Source organism: Parasteatoda tepidariorum, chromosome 4, assembly GCF_982258835.1.
Source record: "Parasteatoda tepidariorum strain Cologne lab strain chromosome 4, Ptep-v5.0, whole genome shotgun sequence".
NCBI classification, from domain to species: Eukaryota; Metazoa; Arthropoda; class Arachnida; order Araneae; family Theridiidae; genus Parasteatoda; species Parasteatoda tepidariorum.
In genome coordinates this window covers 42,025,543-42,051,688 of record NC_141758.1, presented here as the reverse complement: position 1 = coordinate 42,051,688, position 26,146 = coordinate 42,025,543, and the positions used below count along the sequence as shown (strand labels likewise).

Below are 26,146 nucleotides of genomic sequence, written 5' to 3'. Positions count from 1 at the left end.
CTAAAATAACTTTTTTTTTCTAATTTAACTTTCAACTCTGAAACTAAATCATTGATAGCGTCGTCTTTATTACACTCTGACTGTATCATGAGGTTGTCAATCTCCCTCAGAGATCGGAAAAAAGAACCACTCCGAAATACTTTGAATACACTTGAGTTTACTTATTTGTTTTGTTAATATTTTTTATTTTTATATCCTTTCGTGTTTTCTTATTTGACATTTTTTTTAAAACTTTTTTTCTGTGGTGAGGTTTCGATGGTCTCTCCTAAAGGTTTACTTCAACATAAAGTCTACGAAAAAATTCCGTGGCATGAAATGAGGTAGTCGCTACACAGAGGTGATCTTTCCTGAAGGTTTCACTATTACAAATTGCTACGGAAAAAATTCCATTCCTTGAAATGAGGTAGTCCCTACACAGAGATGGTCTTTCCTGAAGGTTTCACTATTACAAATCGCTACGGAAAAAAATTCCGTGCCTTGAAATGAGGTAGTGGCTACACAGAGGTGGTCTTTCCTGAAGGTTTCACTATTATAAATTGCTCCGCAACGTCATATGATTTTTAAAAAAAAATCATTTAACTCTTTTCTTTTTTTCCTCCTGACCTGTGACGATATTAAGAAGATAATGTCCCAACCAGAACCTAGAAGCAGAATGAAATAGAGGATTAAAAACAATTGCCATTATGTTAAACTTTGTCGGATGATCGCGATTAATTATAGAAGAAAACCATTCTCTTCTGTTTCAGAAATCTCGCATCATTTAGTTTTATTCTGTTTGTTTTTTTAGCGAACCATTTAAAAATCGTGAGATATTCTTACGCAACCTATTTCGAAAAAGATGACCTGCTCTCGATTGATTTTAAAGGTTCTTTTTTATCGTATTTATTTATTTTTCAAGCAGGAAATAAATCTAAATTTTCCTCGTTACCTTAACCTTTTCCTAAATTTCACGCTTCCTGTATTTATTTGTTCGCATCAGTCCATTTTACAATTTTTATCCGGCTTTATATATCATACAAAGCACTTAGTAATTTGAAAATTAAACAGCAGTCTACTTCACTTTAATTAATTTGTCGTTCACTTTAAAGTAAAACTGATCTTTGCATTTTATTTATTTGAGTTTTTCTAAGTAAAAATAACCTTCTTTGGTATGCTATATAATCAATAATATATTTTTTTATATTAAAACTTTAAGTATGGATATATTTTGAAGTTCAGTTTTTATTTTTTAAAAGAATGCTAGTTAGTTGATATCTAGTTAAATGGGAATCTAAAATATAACTTATTATTTTTTACAATTTTCTTATCATAAATATTTTGAGAATAAATTTTTTTTGAAAATTTAAGCTAGTGTTTGACAATTGCAGTTTTCTGACGTAAATTTAAAAAAAATGTGAATTAGCCATATGAATTCAGTTATATCTGTAGCAAATTGCATAATAAATAAATTGATGAGGAATATTAGTGATCTCATAAACAAACTAGGATTCCTCCTTTTTAGTGTTATGAGTACTCAATACTTGCTGTTACTAGTTATTGTTGTTAGAGTTATTGAATTACAACGAATTATTGTTTGGCATTAATTCATCAAAATATATCGCCATTTAATTTTTAAAAAACTTTATCATACAAATTTGTAACATTTGAAAATAGATTTAGTCGAAAAGGTAAAAAGGAAGGAAAAGTCAAAAAGGAAGATAAAAAAAAGTTAACACATTAGGGATCGTAAATTAATATTTAAAAGCGAATCGTGATCAAATCGTAAAAAAAAACCCTATTAAAGAAGGCAGGTCTAAAAACTATAAAGAATCTATCTGATTAGGTGAATTAAAAGATGAACGTTATTTTATTTTAAAATCGTTGTTGAACAGCCGACCTAATTTTTTTTTGGGTTTGTGACTTGTACAATTCTGAAGCCTTGTAATTTTGAACCCACTCCAGAAGACAAGGGAACTCCTGGATCAAGTATGGGGAGAAGTTTGCCTTCGTGGATGACTTTTTGATGGAATTAACTCGCATTTGCGTTACATGGCGAGGAAAACCTCCCAGGAATAGCCTGATGGCAAGGGGACTCTGACCCGTGATCCGTCTACCACTGAGAATATTTTACGTCAGCACTGCGGTCGGATCAAGCCGGGTGCGGAATTCGTATCGACCAGTCAACTCTGGGATTCAAATCCGGTTCACCTTATCACAAGGTGAACGCTCTATCCCCTGAGCCATCACGGCTCAAAGATGAAGGTTAGAAACATCTCCAATTTTCATACGGTAATCTAACTGATTTTGACGCATTTCATGCTATCTTCCTCACCATTCATTCCAAGTATTTCGTCAGCATTTTTTTTCTTCCACTTTACGGCTATAAACATAAATTTGCGACGTTTTATAAGCACTTTCCCAATTTTTTTTTTTTTTCAGTATGAAAAAGTCAAAAATATCATATAAGAGGTTGCAAATTAATGTCGATAACTGAAATTCTATAAATAAAAAAAAACGCTGTCAAAACTACTGAGAAAGGGCCAATATGAAGCATTCAAAAGCTGCTTAATTGTCGGATGAAATAGAGAGAACCTGAAAAATGAATGACAGAAACACTTCAAATTTTATCAGGCAATCAAACTATTCTTGATGTTTTCATTCCACCTTCTTTAGCTGGGATTGCTCAGGGGATAAAGCGCTCGCCTCCTAATGAGATGAATCGGGTTTCAATTCGATGGTTGATCGATACGAATTCTACACCCGGCTCGCACTGATCACCGTGTCGACGTAAAATATCCCTAGTGGTAGATGGTAGTTAAAATCCCCTTGCCGTCAGGCTAACCGTGTTGTTTTCGTAGTTTTCCTCTCTCTGTGACGCAAATACAGGTTAGGTGCTGCAAAGCGTCCTCCACGAAAGCAAAATTTTTCTCAATTCTTGACCCAGGAGTTCCCTTGACTTCTGGATTGGGTTCAAAACAACAAGGCTACTTAGTTGAATATTAGTAGTCGTAAACCTAAAATTTGGTCGAGAGTTCAACTACGACTATAAAATAAAATATTGAGTCATTGGTAAAACAGGATGCAAACACTAGAAAAAACATTTTTATTTAAAAAAATTGAGGTAGTAAGTTAATCAGAGTTGACAGTAGAAACGATATGACGCATTTTAACTCGTTCGCAATCCTTTGAAATTCCATGCCAACTCTTCAAAATTGCAAGGCTACAGGGTTGAACATTGGCAATCGTAAATTCAAAATTGAATTCGTGTTTAACGATGGTTATAAAATAAAAAATAAAAAAGCAATAATAAAAAATCTCACCTTCTTCATAAGTGATCCGACAGATTTTTCAGCGTTTTTCATAGCGTTTTACTCGTTTAAGTATTAATTTAAGATGAGTAATGGACATACACTTTTTCTTGCTTTATTTTTGGTCAGTATTATAAGAATGGTGCTTAAAGAAATATAATAAAACAATATGTAATATGAAATAAAGAAGTGCTGGATTTTATTTATTTTTGTAATATACTATGCACAATTGTACATTTTATTCACTCTTTCGATATCGCTTTTGGTCATTCCTGGCTTGTTGTAAGGGTCAGACAATTTCTGTCCGTTTCTGGCTACCATGGTGTCTTTTCCGTTCATGGAGAAAGATTTGTTTCCATAAATCATGATGGAGTTGTAATCGAAAGTATTGTATAAAATGTTATCTCGTGGAGGAAGCTTGTTGAAGTTGAATTGCATGCCTAAGTAAGAAAGAAAAATAAACGAAAACAAAAATCATTCCAAATTAAAATATACGAATAACAATTGGATACCTGCAAGTGATGTCATGGTAGTTAAATTTAGGCATTTGTCGATTCAGAAGTCTATCGGGTTCGAAACACACACTTAACGTCGCTTACAGGAATCCAATTAAACCTGATTAAAATTACGTGGTTGGGTACAATCACTTCACTTCTTCTCGAAGTGAAAGTACCCAATTGTAGAATTAAAAAGGAAAAAAAAAAAAAAAACTTTGGCACTTTAATTATTTTCTTAGCACTCTAAATCGTTAGCTTCAAAAAATGTTCGAAATCAATTAAAACATGCAAAACTTTAAAGTAGCAGAATGCGTCATTTGTGTCAAAATATTTAGGAACGACTACAAAATTACTACTTCTAACATAAATGAGATAAATCCTTTTTGAATCAAAATATAAATTGTTATGAATAACTTTATTAAAAAATGTGTTTTTAAATTTTCGTCGATAAGCGTTTAAAAACTTATCAGTATTGAAATATTTAAAAACTACGGAGCTATCATTTTATTTGATTAGGTGGTCTCATCGTAGAAAAATTCACGCCCAAATAAATAAACCAGCTAAAGTAATGCACATATTAGAGACAGCTTAATTTTAAACATTTTAAAACCGCAATAACAATGTATGTAGCATACTACTCATTTCTTTCCGATTTTCAATAAGTCTCGATTGTACCTTACAGCAAATCAGCATAATTTTTCTCAATAGTATATCTATAAATGAATAGAATAATATTCTCGAAATTAACACTTTCACTTTGTTTTTATCACAATCATATCAACCTTTATAGCAATGTTTGTGATTTATTTCTCATTGCTTGAGTTTCAGTTTGTCTGTCTTGTCTAGAGAGTATCTTTCTGTATGGCTTTCAGCCTGTTCAGTGTGGTCAACAGGCTGTGGCCTGTTCAACTTTATTACAAAAATATATTTGGGCATTAAATGACTTATATTTTTAAAACACGCATAAATTTAAATCCAATTACACATTTATTCTTACAATGCAGGGCGATAGCAAACAATTATAGTATTGATTCTGATTTCTTTTAATCGATGATATGCGCCCCTCGCCTAAAATCAGACATGCTATAAACAATAAAATGAGTATTGAAATAGGAAAGTAGAATCTATCTGTTCGGTTTCAAACTGCATCGTTACAGTACAATAGCAAAAACTTCGATGTCGACGTTGGTCTGTTGCTTACATAAAATATTATCAGGATTTAAAACATTGGGTACAAGAGATATACGAAGGTAATTCGATGTGAGAGTTATCATTCGAGATAGATAAGAAGAAGATGATTCAACATAAGATTATTAGACAGGGAAACGTCAGTTATTTAAATAAGTGCATATTGAAGACAAAGCTTTAATGCCACTAGTAAGCTATTGATATCTAAATGCTCACTTTTCTGAACATTTTCAAGGTAGATGATCAGATGCTCATCTCTGTCTGATCTACTTTGCTCGTGGAAGAATCCGAGGGCATGTCCCAACTCGTGAACGACTGTTCCTGGAAACAGGCATCCACGACCTAAAGATACTGGCTGTTGGCCCCTGATTTTTCCCACATAGGAATAGCACCTGTAGATACAATACATATGTTAAGAACATTTAATTTATTTTTTTTACTAGTACACCTTTCTTAAACTTAGATTTATTTTCATTATTATTGATGGGAAAACATTCTAATTGACAATTTAAAAAAAATTTCTCAGAATAAAGATCACATTTTGGTATACTAATTTAACTGCACCATAGTAATTTACATTTTCAGATCTTTATATTTCACAGTCTTCAGTAAGTGAATTCACACTCAGAGACTATAATTTTAGAGTTTCCGAAGTAAAATTAGAAGGTTCTAAGTGCATTTTTCAACAGAGAGTCGACGAGTAACTTTATAAATAGCTTCTCTTTTGCCAGCAAATTTAAACACCAACAGTGCTAACGTAATGGAGTGAACAATTTAAATAAGTTTCTTAGTTCATTCTGTTTTTCTTCAAATCCCGAGGGACGAAGAATCCCCGTGTATTAAATGGTGACTGGTGCATGTTAAATCTGTCGGAGCCGCAAAGTCCTTTAAGTTATCATATCAAATCAATGGAGGTACTGAATTGGGGATGGATCATTCTCTGGTTCAGGCCAAAACTACAATCTGTTGATGAATGGAGTAGGATTGTGTCCTCCCTGTAAAACAGTCTGTGTGGTCTCCCTGTGTGACTGAAGTCGTATTCTTGGTCATAGACGGCACCACTGAAAAAAAAACAAAACAAGAAACGCATCCTCTGCCCTTAAAATTTGCTTGATTTCAAACAAGCTTGTTGATATTGGCAAGTGGTATAAGTAACAACACCAACGATCTCTGACAACAGCGTTTTGAGGTCGTGGGCCGATTGATCAAAATTTGGATTGTACCGGGTACCTGGCAATTACCCAGTACCCAGCCAACTTTTCATTACCTGGTCCTGGCAAAGAAAATTTACTACCTGGATTTTAGTTTCAAGACCTGATGCCCGGCAAATTTTAACGGGTATACAATGCTACGAAACAATCATTTACATTTGCAGTAACCAACTATATCCATAAATGATCATTGCAGTTTCAGTAATCCAAGACATCGGGTAATGATGTCATCGAATAATTGTCACCTGGTACCCGGAGCTGGGAAACTGTAAGAACCTGGTACATCTCTTCTCAAAATCATTACAAAAATGACGGTACGTTACGCAAAGGAAATATTTGTTAAAATATATGCACTTTTAGTGGATATAATATGAATTTAAAAATTTCTAATGTTATACATTAAAGTACAGTTTCCACAACAAAAACAGAAACACCTTAATAATTTCTGATCAAGTAAGTGGCTTGTCACGTACTAAGATGCAATATTAATGACTCAAAGGCTTAAGCTCAATTGTGCCAATTAATTAGAGCAAAAAATACAAAACTACTAAAAAATGCTCTTTTTTTGAGTAAACATACCTTTTTCGACAAACTCGAATTTTTGACAGTCATTATATTTGGAGTAGCCACAATGTGAAAAATGTGATCATAATAGTTTGATTAGGAGAACGATCGATGATTTGTCCCCTTTGATGCTAATTTAACTTTTCAACATACTTCGGCATCTAAAAAAAGTCATATTTATAGATTTTTATTTCTGGAGAACTTAGTCAACCGATTGATTCCCTTCAAATTTTGGATTTTTTTCATTTAATTAAAATGGTTTAAATATTTGTATATGTGACAAATAACAATTTTTTTCCACTGTTAGTATATTTTATAATAAAAAATTACAAGCGAGAGTAAAAACTGTTTTTAACATGAAATGAGTTTTAAATTTCTGTGCAAAAAAAGTCCGTGATTCGGAGATATGGCGACAAGAGATATGGTGCTCAAGAGATATTGTTTCGTACTGCCAGTTCCAATGCAATCGTTTCGTTCTAGCTAGCATTATTAAAATTATGCAAATTGAAACAAAATTATATAAGTAGACACCTTGATATTACTTGCTTCTCACTGGCAAGGTTGAACTTCAAGGCTAACAGTCAAATTAAGGATCTAGTTCAGCCTTGTCAGTGGTATTGATATAAAATTACTGTATTCTATTCCAGATGAATAAAGATTGTTTTAAAACGGTGTCACCATCTAGTGGCTTAAGTAAGATTTAAAAGTAGTTTTTAATTTTTTTTTGAGTGAAAGTTAACTTACACTTCAAAAAGAAGCCTTGTGTACCAGCTGGCGTGAAGAGTATAGGTATGGTACGATACTTTAGATGTTTATTAATACAAGTTGTACTGGCTATTTTCATGATGCGTTCACTTGAAGTACTAGGTATTTTTAAGTACTTAAACACAAACAAAATGTCAAACATCCACATTCCCGCCAATTTATGATGTAATTTAAAAAAATTCTCTTAACTATTAAAAGAGTATATACTCACCCTTGTCCAGCAAATATCTTGAGGTAATGTGCATCATCATCGGTTTTGGGAACGAATCGGACACACGTGTTCTTGTGGTAATCATCCATGCCTTTCTTAATTACGTCATGTGCTTTACCTTCATTAGAAAATATAACGTACTGTAACAAATACATCTGTAATAGATTAGAAATTTTCGCAGAAGTAAAATTAAAAGTGTAGTTATAACTATTTAAAAAAATTGTCGCCATTTTTATTTTTTTAAAAAAAGCAACAAAAAAAAATTACTTTAGAGGTGAATTTTTTTATAAAATTAAAAATCAGCTATATATTCTACAGGAACTTATGAATCACTTAGTTGATCGAACGATGCGACAAAAAGCAGATGAAAATAAATTAATAAATAAGAAGTTTTGAATGCTTTTTTTTCAAGTGCAAATAATGTGGACCTTCTTTTGATGACACGAAAAGTTTCAAAAAGTTCTAAAACACTATTTCTGTTGCTATTGTTGCTTATCCTCTTCTGGGCTGACGAAGTCAGACCAGATCTATGAACCCGTTGACCTGAAGAAAATCAAATACCAAAATAGGTGTAGAGTAAATGTTTTCCCAGAGAAGACCAAGACAGTTCAGGATGTGATCGGCGGAAGCCAGGTGTAGATGGCATTTAGGGCAGATGGGATGGATTTTAGTTCCTTCGGAAAATAGAAAACCTTTAAGATGGCCGGTAGCTAGGCTGGAGATGGTGGTGCAGACTCTCCTTTCAAAGGGAAGGGTCAAAGAAGCTCCAGGCTTATTTCCCTTGTACCAATGGAGGGGTGGGGGGAATCAACCAGTCTCTGAGAAGCTGGGATTTCTTCAGGGAGTAAAGTTCAAGATAGGTAAGATCAGAAGAGGTTGGGTGCGGTTGGCTGCAACCCTCTTTAGCTAGGCTCTCCGCTAAATCATTACCATAGAGACCGACGTGAGAAGGAACCCACTGCAGGTGAATATTATGTTGGAGGGACAAGAGTTTTAGGTTGTTTACGATGGAAATACTGGTTTTGTCGCCAATTTGGGTCCGGTTGTTGAGATGTTGCAGGGAGCTGTGGCTATCAGAGAATATCCAAAGGTCTTTAAAATAAAGGTCATTTTGCATAACAAATTCCAGACCCCTGTTGATAGTCAGAACTTCGCTTCTGAAAACGGAGCAGAAGTCTGGGTTAAGCTGGCAGAGAGAAAATTTTTCATCAGGAGTCTCGATGTAGACTCCGCTACCAGCATGACTATCGATTTCGCTGTCGTCAGTGAAAATTTTTGCATCTTGTCTTGGAATAGAGTGAATAATTTCGAGAGCCAGTTGCTTTAGATGGTCGGGCAGGAATTCCTTCTTATTGACAAGACACTATTTCTAAGTGTATTTAATAGTTTAATAATAAGGAAATACACAAATTTATAATAATAAATAATATAATAATAAATAATGTAATAATAAATAATATAATAATAAATAATATAATAATAAATAATATAATAATAAATAATGTAATAATAAATAATGTAATAATAAATAATATAATAAGAAATAAGAAATAAGGAAGTACACACTTTTTATAAAAACAAAAAGTTTGAAAAAAAAAACCCTACTCAAAGAAGCGTCAATGACGTAAGGCACACGTGCATTTGGCCACCTGTAATGGTCTCCGACTCTAGCATTTCGTACAGCGTCCTAATAATAATGAACAAAATTTTATTTTTAAAATAAACCTAAACTTAACAAAAGATAATGTAACAAAGAATTTCGTATAGCGTCTTAATAATAATGAGCAAAATTTTATTTTCAACATAAACCTAAACTTAAAAAAATATTATGAGACAAAGAATTTCGTACAGCATCCTAATAATAATGAACAAAATTTTATTCTTAAAATAAACCTTAACTTAACAAAAGATAATGCAACGAAGAATTTCGTACAGTGGCATAATAATAATAATTTTATTTTAAATACAAACCTGAACTTAACAGAAGCTTACACATAACAAAACATAATTTTTTGCATCGTCCTATTCATAATAATCAGAACTTCATTTTAAAAACAAATTTGAACTTTAATGAAGTCTACTTGTAACAAAGAAGAATGCATTCATTTCAATCTAAAGCTGATGAAGGCATAAACTGTCCAGTTCAACACAAAACGCATCAGTTGAGAGTGTTTTTCACTAGAGTTCGTTAAAGAAGTCCTAAGAGATAGTTATTTCAGTTTCGAGTTCAAAAATTGGCTGTAAAGATTGATCTGGAACATTGGCAATGATTTGCCCAATTTGGTTAATGGTTGGTTTATGATTTGGCTAATGGTTAATGTAAAGTTTGATATTATTTTTGCTTCACTATTTCAGTTTTCTTAATATCAATATCATTTGCAAAGTATCCTCCAAATGTTGATCTTTTTTTTCTTTTTCTTCTTTTGACGAATTAGTCTGTTCATTGCTTTATTATTTAAGTAGTAAAAAATTACTACAACTAATTCGCTAATTTTTTTTTCATAAGAAAAATGCCACAAAATTTTGCACTATTCGTTATCATCTGAAATAGTTCTTTTTATCGAACTGTTTTAAGTTTAATGAGATACATGTTTAATGTGACAATAGTATATGTTATAGTGCGTGTAATACGCGTTGAAAACCTCTTGTTTAAATTGATTTATAATTTAAAATAACATTTAATAATAAACAATAAAAAAATAATGAAAATAATGCTTACAAACTCAATACCAGCCATGTCTCCATCGTACAAGTCAGGATTTTGAAGAGCCAATCTAGCTTCTAAAAATATAAGATTTGTAAAGCTTGCGTAAATTTCCTTCTAACGCTACGTTGAAATATACTTTAAGTTTTATTAAACTTTTTAATTAAATTATGCTAATTTTGTACGTTTACAACAGATTTTAGAATTAAAAACAATTTTATCGCTTTGATTTTATTATAATTGTTATACAAATCGTATAACATTTGTGTAATCTGAAAAAATAAAAGTTCGTTAATAACTTGAGCGCTGCAAATTAAATAATCGATTTGTTGGGAAATTTCGCAAATGCTTCTTACGTAAGAGAATTAATGGCATGTTAGAATAAAAAAATTATAACATAAAAATGTTTAAAACACGATTCCGCACAAATAATACATATAATGTGACTCGTATAGACCACCCTTAAAATGTACTTTTATAATCCAAACAATGCAAACAAAAATGCATACATGGGGCCGCAAATAAATTTTTTAGCGAGGAAAAATCGAAACCGCTCTCGAAATTTATCAAACTACAGTACAAGAAATGTAATATACAACATGATAGATTTGATTGAGAGAGGAAATTAAGCCAGTTATTCGTAACACCTTCAAGTTTTAACCTCCAATTAAATCTGCTTTGACATTTATTACTTACGCTTTGTTCCACTGTAATTTGCCAGATTTCTCAAACATTTTTGTTTTTTCTTCACTTAAACTAATTTGTGCCCCATCATATAAATTTTTTTTGTTCTCATTTTTATAAGGATTCTAAACATTCACATAAGAGTGGTTTTTACTAGTATATTTAACGAAAAAGGAGATTTTTTTTCTTTCTTTTACATAAATTTTGTATCAGTTTTAGTTTAAAACACTATAAAAATCAAATTTGTAAGAAAGCTAAATCGAAAATTGAAAAACAAAGCAAAGTTGCTAAACTATTCTCTCCTAAATTTTAATTAATATTATTAAAAAATGAAGTTCTTTACAAAAGCATCCGTTTTCACAACATTGTAAATATTTGAGATAAAATTGCTTCACAAGTCTTATTATCAATAAGAAGCAAATTTTTTTTAACAAACATCAGACGTTGCGGTTTTTGTGTATAAGTAAGTAAAGAACAGAAATTGGAGTAAAATATACATAAGTAAACTAGTAATAATAACTTAAAATTTAAATTATCTTGACTGCTATTAACAAAAAAAAAAAAAAGTAAAATTAAAACCTTCTGCTTGCTCTGGACTTAGCTGTATTTCTTCCGCTAAAGCCACGGCCAGTAGGCCAACAAGTGACAGTGTGACATTCATGCTTGCAAGCATGAAAAGTGTGAATTATTAGCTAAATAGAGCTTTCTTAAATGTCGCCTTATCAATATTATTTTTTAATATCTTATGGGAAAAACCTGCTGTTATTGATTAGAATATAGCGTATGATAAACTTAAATCAAAGCTGTTAACTTCGTAGGTCTAGCATAGTAAGCAAATCAAGTTTTTTTATGTGCTTTATTTCATCATGTTTTATTTTAAAATTATCAAAAAACCTACTCCATCAAGTATAAAGCGTTATTATACTGGTAAATTTTTCACATGCAGCAATTTTATGATGAATTTCGATTCTGTCATATATTTTTTTCACGCACAAAAAACACTCCATTATGGTTCTTTTCTGCAAATTTTTGTTACTCTGTTTAAAACATAGCACAATTTAAGTTGGCTAGTCTATCTGACCAAAGGTCTACTAGAGCCTGACACCAGATCACCACGGTTCATAAGAAATCAAACCAATATTTTTATTGAAATTTAATCTGTTTTATTTTCTTTTACTATGGACATTTTAATAATTAGGGGAAGCTATGCCTGCTCATAAAATATGAAAAACAGAACAAGAAAAACAGCATTTCTTGTTCTGTTTTTCATTCTTTTTCTCTCCCGGCTTTAGTGGTTTTTCTAGTTTTTGTTTCTCACCTACATTTTTCAATTTTTTGTTGGCAACTTTACGTTTCATATTCCATATCACTTTTGTTGTTCTTCATTCACGTCTGGTAAGTCATGAAAACATGCGCCTGTTTTTGAGCGCTTGAAACCTGTGAACTGTTCTTTCCAATTTGTATATTTTTGACGCGAATGAAGTTTTTAATCAAGTAATATCTTACAGCTGCTTTAGTTTTTTTGGGATTACATATTTAATTAATTTTGTATAAATAATTAAATAAATAATATATAAATAATATATAAATAATTAATATAATAATAATTAAATAAATTTTATATAAATAATTAAATAAGGATTATTTATTTAATTAATTATCTAACTGATGTTAATTTATCAAACAAAATTTCAATTTTGTTTTTAAATAAACAAACAATCATCAAATAATTATAAACACAAGACAAATTTTAGCAAAATTGCTGCCAGTCCAAGGGGCCAGTCCAGCAATCCTCTATACCTGTATGGTATAGAGGATTGCTCTATACCTATTTGATAACTTTTAGAATTCACATTGGTTAAACATCCATTATAGTGGGTCAAATTATGTTAAAGTAGAGAGTTTTGATTCACTTTTTACCTTCTTGAAAAATCATCAATTAACAAATGATTTGTAATTAAGGTAAAAAATAATAATATTAACAGATAGCAAATAGTATAAGCTATCAAATAATGCTAACGTGAATTGCACTTTTATGCATGAACAAGTTTATATATTTTAGGTATATATTTTCTTTATTCCTTGTCACGGTGTCTTAGGCGAAAAACAAAAATTTTTGTTGCATGTCTTATGTTTAAAATATATACACAAGTATGAATAATGTTTAAAATTATATTTCGTGATTCCACCTTACTTTCTTGTGTGTTTTCGAATTATCTGCGTTGCCCTTGCCACCCACCTTATTACGTGGTTAATTGGGGTTAAACTGTATGCTTAATAATAATAGAAAGTATTTTTACGTAAAATTAATCAAACTTCACATGTTTCACCTTTGTTCTTAACTTCTCAGATAATTTATTGCTCTCGTTTAATAATCTTATACTGACTGACTGGTGCACGTTAAATCGGGTCACAAAGTCCTCCATGTTCCCATAACAAATTATACCTCTGGGGGTACTGAATTGGAGATTGATTGGTTCTGGTCAAAATTACGATCTGTGGATGAATGAATTGATGTATGAATGGGTGGGTGCGCCCTATAAACGGGTGTGATGTACACCCTTGTGCAAATTAATTGAAACAAACTTTTTTTTCCGTGTTTTTTAAAGAAGATGTTTTGGGGTTGTTTCGGTTACAATGGGGTTGGACTTTTGCAGTCTATTGACGGTAGGATGCGTTCTGAGCAGTACATTACTATTCTGGGTAAAAAAGTTGTTCCAGAGTTGAAGAAACGATACCCTGATGGAACAGGGATTTTTCAACAGGATTTAGCTCCTTGCCATACGTCCAAAATTGTCAAGAAATTCATGTCTGAGAATCAAATTGAGACACTGGAATGGCCAGGGAACTCTCCGGATATCAACCCAATTGAGAATCTCTGGACCATATGCAAGAATGGCCTATTAAATATGGACTGTACAACTATGGAGAAGCTAATCACGGCGTTAATTCATGTGTGGTACAAGGACACAAATATTATAAATGACTGTAAAAAATTAGTGGAATCCATGCCGAATCGTGTCCAAATGTTAATAAAGTGCTGTGGAGATCATATTATGTACTAAAAATTTTTGAGTTTGTATAAATTTAAATAAAATAGCATTTTCTCTTAGTTTTCTGAATTTATTGAGTTTGTTTCAATTAATTTGCACAAAGGTGTATGAGTGAGGCAGAAGCCAAATTCTTCGTCATAGATGACGCCACTAGAAAATAAAGAACAATCGCACTCCTTGCCTTAGTAGCCTACGACGACAACAACAACAGTTATCTTATATATATTTACGAACAATAAAAATTAAAATAACCGGAATTCCTTCATAAATACTTTTATAAAGCCATTTTTTAAGTAGAACGTGCGTTTGGATTCAGTTTTTATATTTTTGAAAAATCATTTATAAAAAATCATTAATAAAAAAGCAGTTTATAATTTATGCAAGAATTATTACTTAAACAAATGACAAATAATATAATATAAAAATGTTAACTCGTGTTAAATGTTATATTAATGCTATATAATGCTCTAAAAACGTTATATGAATGTTGTATAATGCTAATGAGAATATTTTATTCTGTTTAAAATTAGAGATAAGTATTTTTGCGTAGAACGGATCGATATTCACATGTTTCCCCTTTGAACTTCTCATACAACATATTCTTCTGGTCTAGTTATAATATGAATATTTTCTGACAATAATAAGATAGATAAAGATAACAATAACAGAAAATATACGGAATTCTTCATAAATACTTATATGAAACTGTTTTGTAACTCCAATAAAACAAACAAACCGGATGTAAAAGAACAGCGACCTATCCAATTCTTCTGAAATTTATGATATGGAAAAAGGTTTCATGCCCTAATATTCCCATTGTTCCGTTTGAGAAAAATTGGTTATGTATTCCCAGAACTCACGATTGTTTTGTAGTATGATTTGATGTATTTTACTAGAATGCCAGGAAATACTTGCCAAAATCTTGAGAATAATTTGCATCATTTGCAACAAAAACACACCAATAATTTATTGCATTTGTCTACAAAATAAAATTAAAAAAAATACAGAGTTTTTTCTACAATAAACATTTGAACACAAGTATAATATGTACAGAATAAATTATTTATGAACAATATGTTTTGTGTTTTGCAATATAGTTCTCAGAAAATGTTATTTGAAATCAGTTATATAATTTTAATCAATTTTGAGATCCAAATTATTTTATAAAAGATTCGTATCATTTATTAAAGATATTTTTCTTAAATTTTTATTTTTACTACGTAAATGTTTATTGAAAATATTGTTCAAAATATTTTTTCCACTAAAACAGCAGTGTTAAGAAAAAGCTTTAAAATTGTATTGGAAAATTGAACAAATAATTGTTGAAAACATGACAAAATTAAAATTAATTATGTTCTCGAAGTAAGAGATAATTATAAATAGTTTAACTCATTACTAGGTTTTAATTTAAACAAAATATAATTTTCGAATTTTCACTGTAAAAAATATTTTCCGATATTTTATTTTAAGTATACTTAGATGCTCAATAGGTTTCCAATGGATTAACCTTTAGGTCAATCCAATAAATGGACCTGTGTTTCCATTAGATTCTTAATAGATTTCGTTTGATTGGCAATATAGTTCCAATAGATAGTTTGGCGCTTAGATTACAGGATATATAACTGAAATGTACGTTTAACTCATTGGTAGATTTTAATAATAATTTTCAAATTTTCATTGTAAAAAACAGTTTTAGATATTTCATTTTCTTAGGTCAATCCGATGGATAGACCTTTATTTACAATAGATTTTTAATGTATTTAGATAGGTAGAGGGTTATAGATTTCCAATAGATTTGCTTGACCAATAGATAACAAGAGATGTAACTGAAATGCGTGTTTAACTCATTGGTAGGTTTAAATAATAATTTTAGAATTTTTATTGTTAAAAACAGTTTCAGATGTTCTATTTTTAGTATCCATAGATGCTCAATTCGTTTCCAATAGATTGACCTTTAGCATATTCCTTAGCTGGAATGTAAGCAGCATACTGGCTTACTGGATCCTTAGCTGCATCATAGCTTGGATCCTGGGATTGAATCTGAGAGTGGGCAGAATAGGCGTTGGTTTGAGGTCCATAGGCACCATAGGCAACTGAGGGAGCAGCTGGGTAGACAGATGGTGCACTGGCATATCCGTGTAAAGATCCATGATAGGATGGTTCAGCGCTGTAAGCTGGTGCTCTTATTGATGGTTCAGCTTTGTAGCTAGATCCATAGATGCTGGGTTTGGCAAAGTCACTTCCGTGAGCATAAGAACCTCGTCTGCTGTATGATGTTACTTGAGCGCCGCCATATTTGGGCGCTGGTGCAGCGTAAGCAATGGGTGATCCATAAGAAGCGCTGTAAGTAGGAACGTGACGTCCTTCAGATGCTTCCAAATCGTCAGATTTGGATTTGGCTGGTGCGGCTACAGCTAGAGCTGCAACAACAAGTAGGATGCACTGGAAAAGAATGAAAAATAATATCTTGTTATAATACATATGAGGTAAGTAATACAACATTTTCTTGATAAGTAAGAAGCATTTGAAATTTTTTCAATTTTAAGATTAGGGTGCATTAATAAGTTTTTAAGTTTACTGGGAAAAAAATGGCAATAGTTTATAAAGCTAAATATCGATTAGTAATAATTTTTAATTTCTTAAGAGAGCATTGGTTTGTTTAATGGAGGCTACATAAATTTATATAAATTATTATATATTTTTCTAAATTTACATTGAAATCAAACTGTATTGCATTGTACAGTTTATGTTACATTGTGCCAATGTACGGCGAGCAAGAAAAAGAACACCTCAAATGTTTTTGATTCAATGAACAGATTTTGATATATTAGAAATGAATCTTATTAATACAAGGGCCAACCCTTAAATATGCTTATTAACTAGTGCAAACCATGTTTAAGTTACAAAATCAGACACTAAAACGTACTTTCTCTGAATAAACATATAGTTTTTTTTGTTGTTAGATTTGACCGTCAATCTGGAAAAGATGGTTCCAATAGTTTGGTTAGGATAGCAGTCTGAAGTTTGGTTTCCTTAATGACAATTTTACATTCTGCGTACTTCACTATATCTCGAGAACTTTTTAAGCAAAACGAAATATTTTTGCATAGAATTATAAAGCTTGTTTATTCAATTCGTATATCTATTGTATAAATATTTTACAGAATTTCTGAGTTTTATAGTAGAACTAGTAACGCCTATCGAACTGTATAGCGGCCAGGGAGCTGACATCATCGCTGAAAGGTTCTGGGTTCAAATATCATACAAAGTATGGATGTTCTTTTTATCCATCTACTATATCTCCTCTTACTGTGAAGCAATATTGATCCACCTAATATGGTTCACCTGAAAGAGTGGCCAACAAATCTGCTTTACTGGATACCTGAATTACGAGTGTCAATCAAGTGGGCATTAGAAGTAAAAAAAAAGAGTAGAAGTAGTAGTACTTTATTCCCACCGCACTAGAGCAGCGAAATAGACAATTGGTGACGGTCTGAGTAACATCCCTGAAGGGGATCCGAAGACAAGTCATCTCAATTTTGATTCTCTGCAGGCCCCTGATTGGTAGCTTGATGACTTGCACGCGAAGGCGAACTCTTTACGGTAGAACAGTTTAACGAGAGACGATATCGCACATCCTCGGTCTCTTCACAGGCTGATCAAAATGGCCAAGCACACGCTCACTTACTGCTGTCAATGATGCTTGACTTCGGCGTTCTACTGGAAACCGTGTCTTTACTATCAGTCCACTGTTGGATTTCATAATTTGCTGGTAATATACTGCGTGCACAGTTTGGACCAGGAGATAAAATGAAAAGTCTTAGTCACCTGCTTAAATTTAACTTCGTCTGGTTGCGAAAATTGCTTTTCCGAATGTTAATATTTTTTTTATTCGGAAATTAGGAAAACAGTGGATCAATTTAAAACAAGTTTAGTGGATCAATTCAAAATTTCTTTTTGTTGCATTCGTACCTTTTCTCGTGGAAACGTTTAAGGAGAACCACAAAAATGTATTTCAGATTCAAAATTCTATGATACAAATTTGTTAGATCATACAAAATTAAGTCATGCAGATATCTTTTTTATTCGGAGATTCAGAAAACTATCACGAAGTGAATCGATAACCACGAAGTGAATCGATTCAAAACTTCTTTTTGTTGGTACTGTGCTATTTATTATGGAAATATTTAACGTGGACCATAACCACATAGTCCAGATTCAAAGTTCTATAATAAAAATTTTAGTGATAATTAAAAACTTTTAAGACCTTGAAATTTCCCTTTTTTTTCTTTCTTTAGTTTTGTACTTTTTATCTGAAAACGAATGAGCACTATAAAGCAGTATTTCAGATTCTAAATTGTACAAATATGAAAGATAATCCTTTAAAACATTCCGGACAATAAACGATTTAATTTTTATTTATATGAAGTTATTACGATGAAAATATTCATTTAATTTCTAATGCAATATTTTGATAATTATGAATAGGGAAAACGATTAAACTATGAATTTTAAGAATTCTAATTTTTTTATCTTCCATTTCAGTTGATTCAATTCTGCTTACCATCATTTAATAATAATTAATAAGATAGAATCTCAATATTTAATTTTTTTTAAATAATAAAAAGTAAAAAAAATTCTATAAAAAAAATCTCTTCTAAGGATGCCATACTATACCGAAGCAACTATTCCCCTTTTTAAAATTAATCATAAAATTTATACATAAAAGGACATTTTACTTTCGATTAAATAAAATTTCTCTTTTTATTTTCAAATGTAAATATAGTTGAAGATTTGAAATCGGTCAAAAGCTCCCTAACAACTCCTTTCCATAGAGGCAGCCAAAATCAAAACAATTATATACTTAAAATTATCACGATTTGAATTAGTCACGGAACTAATCCATAAAAGTAGATTTTCGTTTAATTATTAATTCTTTTTCATTTCAAGTGTAAAAGTGTTTGTATAAAGTAATTGAAATTTAAAAATAACTATTAATGCTATATAAAGTGCAATAGTTCATTCACACCCAGCATAAATTATGATTTAATTATTTCTCAGCACGTATTCGATGATTATCACAGCTGACAATTATTTTCAGTAAATGAATGAACTTTCAATATACAGAATTTTTTTTAAAGTGGCCGAGTCTTTGCTGTATTTAGTTTTATTATGGTTAAAGCATTGTTCGATTTTTCTTCAACATCGTGTTAATGGTCACAATTGCTGTTATTGTTTACTTCCTATCGTTATGTAACAATTTAGAACTAAAAATAAATTTGAGACAGTTTTTTCTCACCGTATTTCATTGTTTTATCACTTGTTATAGTTTTTTTTATATATATTTATATAGTATATATATTATTTCTCTTATGTGGCTCCATAATCTCGGGTATATCTATTGGCAACATTATCGTTGTGCTGTGCATTGAGCTTGGTTACCATTTAAACTTTTTTATTGTATAAGGTAATTTTGAAAAATGATTAAGCTGGTCGCCAAAAGCGGCTAGTCCATAATAAATCTTTTTACGCAGGCAGTTTATGAGTGTAGCAGAATTTTAAATCTAATAATAACAGTACCTAAAACACGAGATCAAGTTTGATCAATTGTGTATGTTAAATATTATTTTTCAGAAACTACTCAACCAATCAATTTCAAGTTTCGAATTTCAGTCGAAATATTACGTCATTTAACGTCATGTCAGAAATTTTATGTTTGAAAATTCAAAATGTTTGCATCGTTTGTAATATTAAATAATAGAATTAATCAAAATGTTATTATTTGTGTGAATTCTTGCGTAAACAAATATAATATGCTGCAAAACGTTTGGATATTCAACCCAAAGGTTATTTCAGACGTTTATATATATCGAACTTTATATAATATCGAAGTTTTCTCAAGACGTTAATACGTTTATATTAGACGTTATAATTTGTTTATATTTTTCTAACTGTACAAATATTTACAAAATATAGAAGAAAGCATTGAATCTGGACGAAAACTTTTGGCGAAATTTCTAATCAACTCAACTGATAAACTTAACTGCCTAATTCTATTTATTTGATATTAATATGTTAAATAGATAATTGTAGTATAAATTAAAAAAGAAATCGACGAAAGAACTCCGAAAATAGATCATGAATGACAATTAGAAACGTTTAGATAATCTGAATGTTAAAAACCTTCATCCATGTTTTGTTTACTTTTACCAACCCAAATGAAAAAATACAAAGAAAACAACCAAGTAAATAGACCAAGTATCCAAATGAAAATAAAATAATTTTTTTCTTTAAATTTCCGCTTAATTAATACAAATTTATTGCAATGAAAAATTCTAGTAAAATTTCCGTTCTACATAACATAAAACATTTTTGGCAAAAAAAAAAAAGCAAACAAACATAATTTTTGCAACGAAAAACTGAACTATATGGTAATTAAACCATTAATTTGGTAATTTTTTTTAAATTTAATTTGGTAAGTTCAGTGTTCAGTTTTAAAAATTATACTTCTTATAATTACCCATTTAATAATAATAAAAAATAAAAAAAAACCTGAAAAGTAAGCAAATTTAATTGAATAAACCATTTTTATGCCATGCTCTAAGGCAGAGGTTCCCAATTATTATCATAATTTATTTCTTTTTTGCGGGCTATGGAATCCTAAATAATCAATCTTCTTTCGGTTGAACCCCAATTTTCTAAGTAAACTATATTAAGGCAATTGTAAACAACCTATAAAAGACTACTTTATTTTTAAAATATTTAAATAGAGGAATGAAGATTTTTATCATTTTATCATAAATAATTTTATATTGGGTTTTATGTCCGACAACTAATTTTGTAATTTTTGTGCTACATCTAACCTAGCTGTGAATTTGTTTTTTGTCCGTATATACATGAAAACTGAATAAAAAAGCCAATAAGCCTGATGCTGAAAATGAATAAAATAAGCCGACTTATGCTTTACTTCGAACTGAAACCTAAAAAGAACTGCTGTAAACGCTGAAAATGGTTATAAGGGAAATATATTTCTTAGTTAAGGTTTGGTTATTTTATTTTTATATGAAAAACTCGCAACGAAATATCAATGCAATATTTTAGTAATGCATGTTCTTTTCATAATTTGTTCAATTTGTCATAAGAAATATATTTTCTTTTTCAAAAATGCTATTTCTATTCATGTGCATTTTACTTGCAATAATTTAAGTCAAAAAATTGTGAAAGTTTAAATAAATTAAGAATTATTCGTTGGATCTAAGTAAATCATCACTATTTGGGAACCGCTGTTCTAAGGTATCATGATAAAATTACTAAATTTTATCACACATTATAAAATTATATTTTAATATTAATTTTACTAAAATCATTACAGCCAGAAGCAAGCTAAATTTTATCATATTCTACTAGTTTTGATCACACTTGTTTTTGCTTAGTGCACTACAAGACTTGTTAGATGAATTTTTACGAGAAAAAAACTTTTTTATTATTTAAATTTAATGCGATAAGACATTTTTTATATCCCGAATACTTTATAAATAAACAAAAAAAAAAAAAAGATTTTCCTAATTACAAATTTTAAAATGTATAAATAAATAACAATAAATTGATCAATAATAAATAAATAATTAAGATGGAATCTCTATTATTTATAATATATTTTAAGTATGCGTTTCGAGGGAAAAAAAGCCACACTGGTGGATAATCGAATACGCTCACAGTATTGTTGTCACGACGCTAGTATTCAAATTATTTCTAAATTAACAAAAAATTAAAAAAGAATGCAAAATAATTTTTTCAGTGATACAATATACAACGATGAATTCGTTAACAGGAAAATATTTTCACACTGGTATTTTCAATTAACATATTAAAAAAATATTTTTTCCTTTATACTAAAAGCAAAAGTCTGTTAAAAAATAGTTACACGCTTATAATTGCAATTAAAAAATCTGTGATGTTAATAATGATTTTCTCAAAAGAGGAGAAATGGCTTCATAAGTATATTCATTATTTTTCTTATTTATTATCTGCAACACATGCAAAAAAAATTTGAAGCATAGTAAATTTTACAATATTTCAATCTGTAATACAAAGTAATCATTATCTATCATTAAATAAAATCTCTTTTATAATTGCACTGTTAAATTTCGTAAAATATTATTTTTTAATTTTTAATTAAAAACGTTTTGTAAATTTTCTTGTTTCCATCAGTTTTTAGTTTTTAAAGATATCGAAAATAAATCATGCTGCCTTCCAGAACTTTATTAATTGAATTACACTAATTAAAATATAAAACTTAGCTTTTAAACTATCAAAATTCTTGAAATCCAATGAATCGACTGAAAACAGGAGTTATCTTTGACAAAATATAAACTCTGCCTTTACGAAATAAAACTTCATTAAAAAAATGTAAACACTGCTTTTGCAAACCGAATCTTTCTTAAAAATATATAAACACTGCTTTTATGAAACAAATCTTTCTTTAAAATAAATGTAAACACTGCTTTTACGAAACAAATCCTTCTTTAAAAATTTAAACACTGCTTTTACAAAGCAAATCTTTCTTAAACAAACGTAAACACTGCTTTTACAGAACAAATCTTTCGAAAAAAAATATTGAATTTAAGTATCTTGTTAATGGGATATAAATCTCCATACATAAAACTATACAAATAGGAAAATGTACAGAATATCTTAGATATAAATTGTACACATGAACTACTTATATTTAAAGGATGAAGGTTATTTTTATATATAAAGTAATCCCTAAATAATTTACAATAAAATTATTATGAATGGAAGCATTTTTCCCAACCATCATAACTAATTAGTTTTTTCGAAATCAATAGAAAAAATACTTTCTTTTTTTTGTCAGGTAAGAGTGCAAAAAATACACTTTTAAAAATAACTTACTACAATAATAATTTCAAATTGTTGTGTGGAGTAAAAAGTCTTGGTGAAATTACAGCACGGTAAAAAAAACATTCCTGGTAAAAAAAACAGCAAAATTTTGGTAATGAAGCCAAAATATATAAGTTATTTAAAAATTTCTTTTGGTAATTTTTCTTTTCGTATGGTAGCGGTTCATCGGAAATCCTGGTTTTCAAAGTTATAGCTCTTATAACTACACGTTTGGTATATAAAAACTCAACCGAATATTTATTTGGCAATTTTTTTCCTTCACATGGTAACGGTTTACCAGAAATTCAGGTTTTAAAATTATAGTTCTTACTATCACACATTGAGTAAAAAATAAAACTGATCAGTAAATTTCACCGAGTAAATGGTTTTGTGTCATGCTTTAAGGCCAAATTATATCACATTTCATCAAACTATATTTTATCGTTAATTTTGCCAAAATTATCACCCAAAGTGCATCGTTAAAAATTGCCGAGCTTTTTAATGTTCCCATAGAACCAGAAATGCGGTAAATTTTACCAGATTCAGGTAGTTTTAGCCATATTTTTTTTCTCGGTGTAAAAACACTTATTCTGTTCATTTTCATTTATCAATTTATTCAGCAGTGGCTATTCACTAAGCCGAGGGTTACCAACCGTTTTTTAACCGAGAACCAAAATCAATGACTCTCAAATCAGCTCAGCAACCTAAACCATGGATTTGTTTTGAAATTTACATCTTTTTTTAAAATTTATTGATACGCAAAATAGAATAAAATTTCAGTATTCCAAAAGAGTAAAAGCAGTTTTTAAATTAAGAAAGATGAAGGTGCGCGAAGGTGGTCCATAATAACTTATAATATATGTTTTTATACATATAATAATATATGTATAAATAATATATCTGTAAATAATATATGTATAAATAATATATCTATAAATAATATATCTATAAATAATATATCTATAAATAATATATGTATAAATAATATATGTATAAATATGTAACTCTAAATATATATTTTGTGATTCTATATCAAAAATGAAGCTAAGAAAGTTTACACATTAGAGGTAGCAAATTAATATTTAGGAGCGAAAAAACCTTACCGAAACTTTTGGATCTTTCTTAAATTAAGATGTATGAAACCAGTTTGATTACCTGGTGAAATTTAGAGACATTTCTAATAACTCCCTTTCAACTGCTCTCTGTTTCCTTCAGAACTTATTATTCTTACTATTATTACTAGTTATTATTCCGTCTTCCTCTGTCATGATATGCTAGACATCAATAGGAGTTTTGTTTTCGCTTTCTTAAATATTAATTATCTTAATATCTTGATATATCTTAATCTTAAGATAATGCTTATCTTAAATATTATGTGCACTCTTTTTACCTTAATTTTTCAGAAGTTTATAATTCATTTGTATACACACTTCCTCATTCTCATATTAACTTAACACAAACAATAATTCCTATCTTAATTTTTTTTATCACGTCATTTTTTTTTCTTTTGAATTCATGCGTCTACATTGCATACTCTTTTGATTAAGTTTATAAATTTTATCGATATTAATTTTTTTTCGAGCATATTGATACATAATACTGATAAAATAATAATCTAATGTGAATAAATTCGTGTAATTCGCTTGAGCTATGTTATAAAGTTATTAATTTGAATACTAATATATAAAAAGTTATCTTATAAATTTTTATGTTATTCTTTTTTTGTTCATTTTAACGTATCTATGTATTATTGTGTTGGCTTTTTGTGTAAAGTGATTAATGGTATTAATGAATTAGTTATCTACAGTGCAAGGAGAAAAAAGAATTCTGCCAAAATGACCGTTTTGTATGGTAATGACATATCTGTTAAAAAAAACAACAACATAATTCTAGTTATTAAAACTAAAATATATGGTATTTAAACACTTCATTTGGTAATTTTTCCGTTCGTATCATAACGGTTTACCGGAAGTTTTGAATTTAAAAACTATAGTTCTTACTACCACACATTTGGCAAAAATTACAAAACTGAAAAGTAAATTTAACTGAATAAATGGTTTTTATGCCATGTTCTAAAGTATCATGATAAAAATCACCGAATTTTACAACATTTACAAAAATTTGTCATATTTCATAAAACGATATTTTACTATCAATTTTTCAAAAATCATTACCAAAGCGCATTGGTAAAATTACCGAGCTTTTTAGTGTTCCTACATAGCCAGAAACATGGTAAATTTAATCTTATTATGGTATTTTCGACCATATTTTTTTTTCGGTGTGAATAATACGTTTTCATATATTTCCTTAGACAAATATAAACAATGTTGTTGTTTTTCCACTTTTTTTTTAAATAGCAATGTTTATAGCTATATAATTTGTTTATATTAATTTAATAATATTTATGAGAATACTATAAATTGAAAATGATTTTCCACTACATTCTTGTACTATTTATTAAGACTTTCAAAGCTAGTGACTTACCGCTTTGAGCATCATGCTTCGTCTGCAAGTGTCCAAAGGCTTATAAAAAACTGGGTTACCGGTATCGCCTCTAGTTTATATATCATCCTCCTTTTCGAGGGCAAAGGTGTCGCAATCATCTAAGCCTACACCTTTGCCTACAGGCATTCGAAGTAGCCCTGTCTGACCCCCATTTTGAGAAACCCCAGTTTTGCCACCCGAGTTGGTTGGCTTCCCGCCCATCGACTCTTGATGAAAACTCGTGTTCAGAGCGACGTCTGAGCGATTGAATTGGTTGCCCCAGTTCTACTTCGATGGTTGGCTTTCGGACACATCTTAGGTAAATGAACTGATCTCTTAGAAAGTGGACTTTCACTTTCAAAGTCGATGGCTGGTCATTCATTATTCAGAAGGAAAATTAAATTGAAAGTTTGCGTGTGCTTTACTGACAGCAAGCATGAGACTTTGATTGCGAACGAGTTAAAATGCATCGTACCGTTTTCAGATCTACTGTCAGCTCTGATTAACTTGCTATCCCAATTTTCTTAAAATAATTTTTTTTTTCTAGTGTTTTCATATTGTTTTGCGAATGGCTCAATATTTTATTTCATATCCGTA

General features: G+C 30.0%; 2 protein-coding genes across 2 annotated transcripts; both read right to left on the bottom strand.

The window, feature by feature from the left end:
* Positions 1-3,459: 3,459 nt before the first annotated feature.
* On the bottom strand, positions 3,460-11,821 carry LOC107456437 (astacin-like metalloprotease toxin 5). Its single transcript, XM_016074299.4, has 6 exons — positions 11,691-11,821; positions 10,443-10,504; positions 9,329-9,410; positions 7,724-7,841; positions 5,189-5,364; positions 3,460-3,727 (listed from the first exon to the last, which is right to left on the bottom strand). Exons 1-6 carry the CDS (start codon positions 11,782-11,784, stop codon positions 3,507-3,509), a joined length of 753 nt encoding a protein of 250 aa, XP_015929785.1. The 5' UTR covers positions 11,785-11,821; the 3' UTR covers positions 3,460-3,506.
* A 3,284-nt stretch (positions 11,822-15,105) lies between these two features.
* Positions 15,106-25,700, bottom strand: LOC107456438 (uncharacterized). The gene is made up of 2 exons (XM_016074300.5): positions 25,550-25,700; positions 15,106-16,606 (listed from the first exon to the last, which is right to left on the bottom strand). Exons 1-2 carry the CDS (start codon positions 25,562-25,564, stop codon positions 16,076-16,078), a joined length of 546 nt encoding a protein of 181 aa, XP_015929786.1. The 5' UTR covers positions 25,565-25,700; the 3' UTR covers positions 15,106-16,075.
* Between the last annotated feature and the right edge of the window lie 446 nt (positions 25,701-26,146).

What these genes read in the sequence shown, in the direction of transcription:
- LOC107456437 (XM_016074299.4), bottom strand. Translation starts at nt 11,784, where the DNA reads ATGCTTGCAAGCATGAATGTCACACTGTCACTTGTTGGCCTACTGGCC. An exon ending in AAGTCCAGAGCAAGCAGAAG is followed by an intron (nt 10,505 to 11,690) that starts GTTTTAATTTTA and finishes TTATATTTTTAG; the next exon opens with AAGCTAGATTGGCTCTTCAA. An exon ending in AAGATATTTGCTGGACAAGG is followed by an intron (nt 5,365 to 7,723) that starts GTGAGTATATAC and finishes TTGTATCTACAG; the next exon opens with GTGCTATTCCTATGTGGGAA.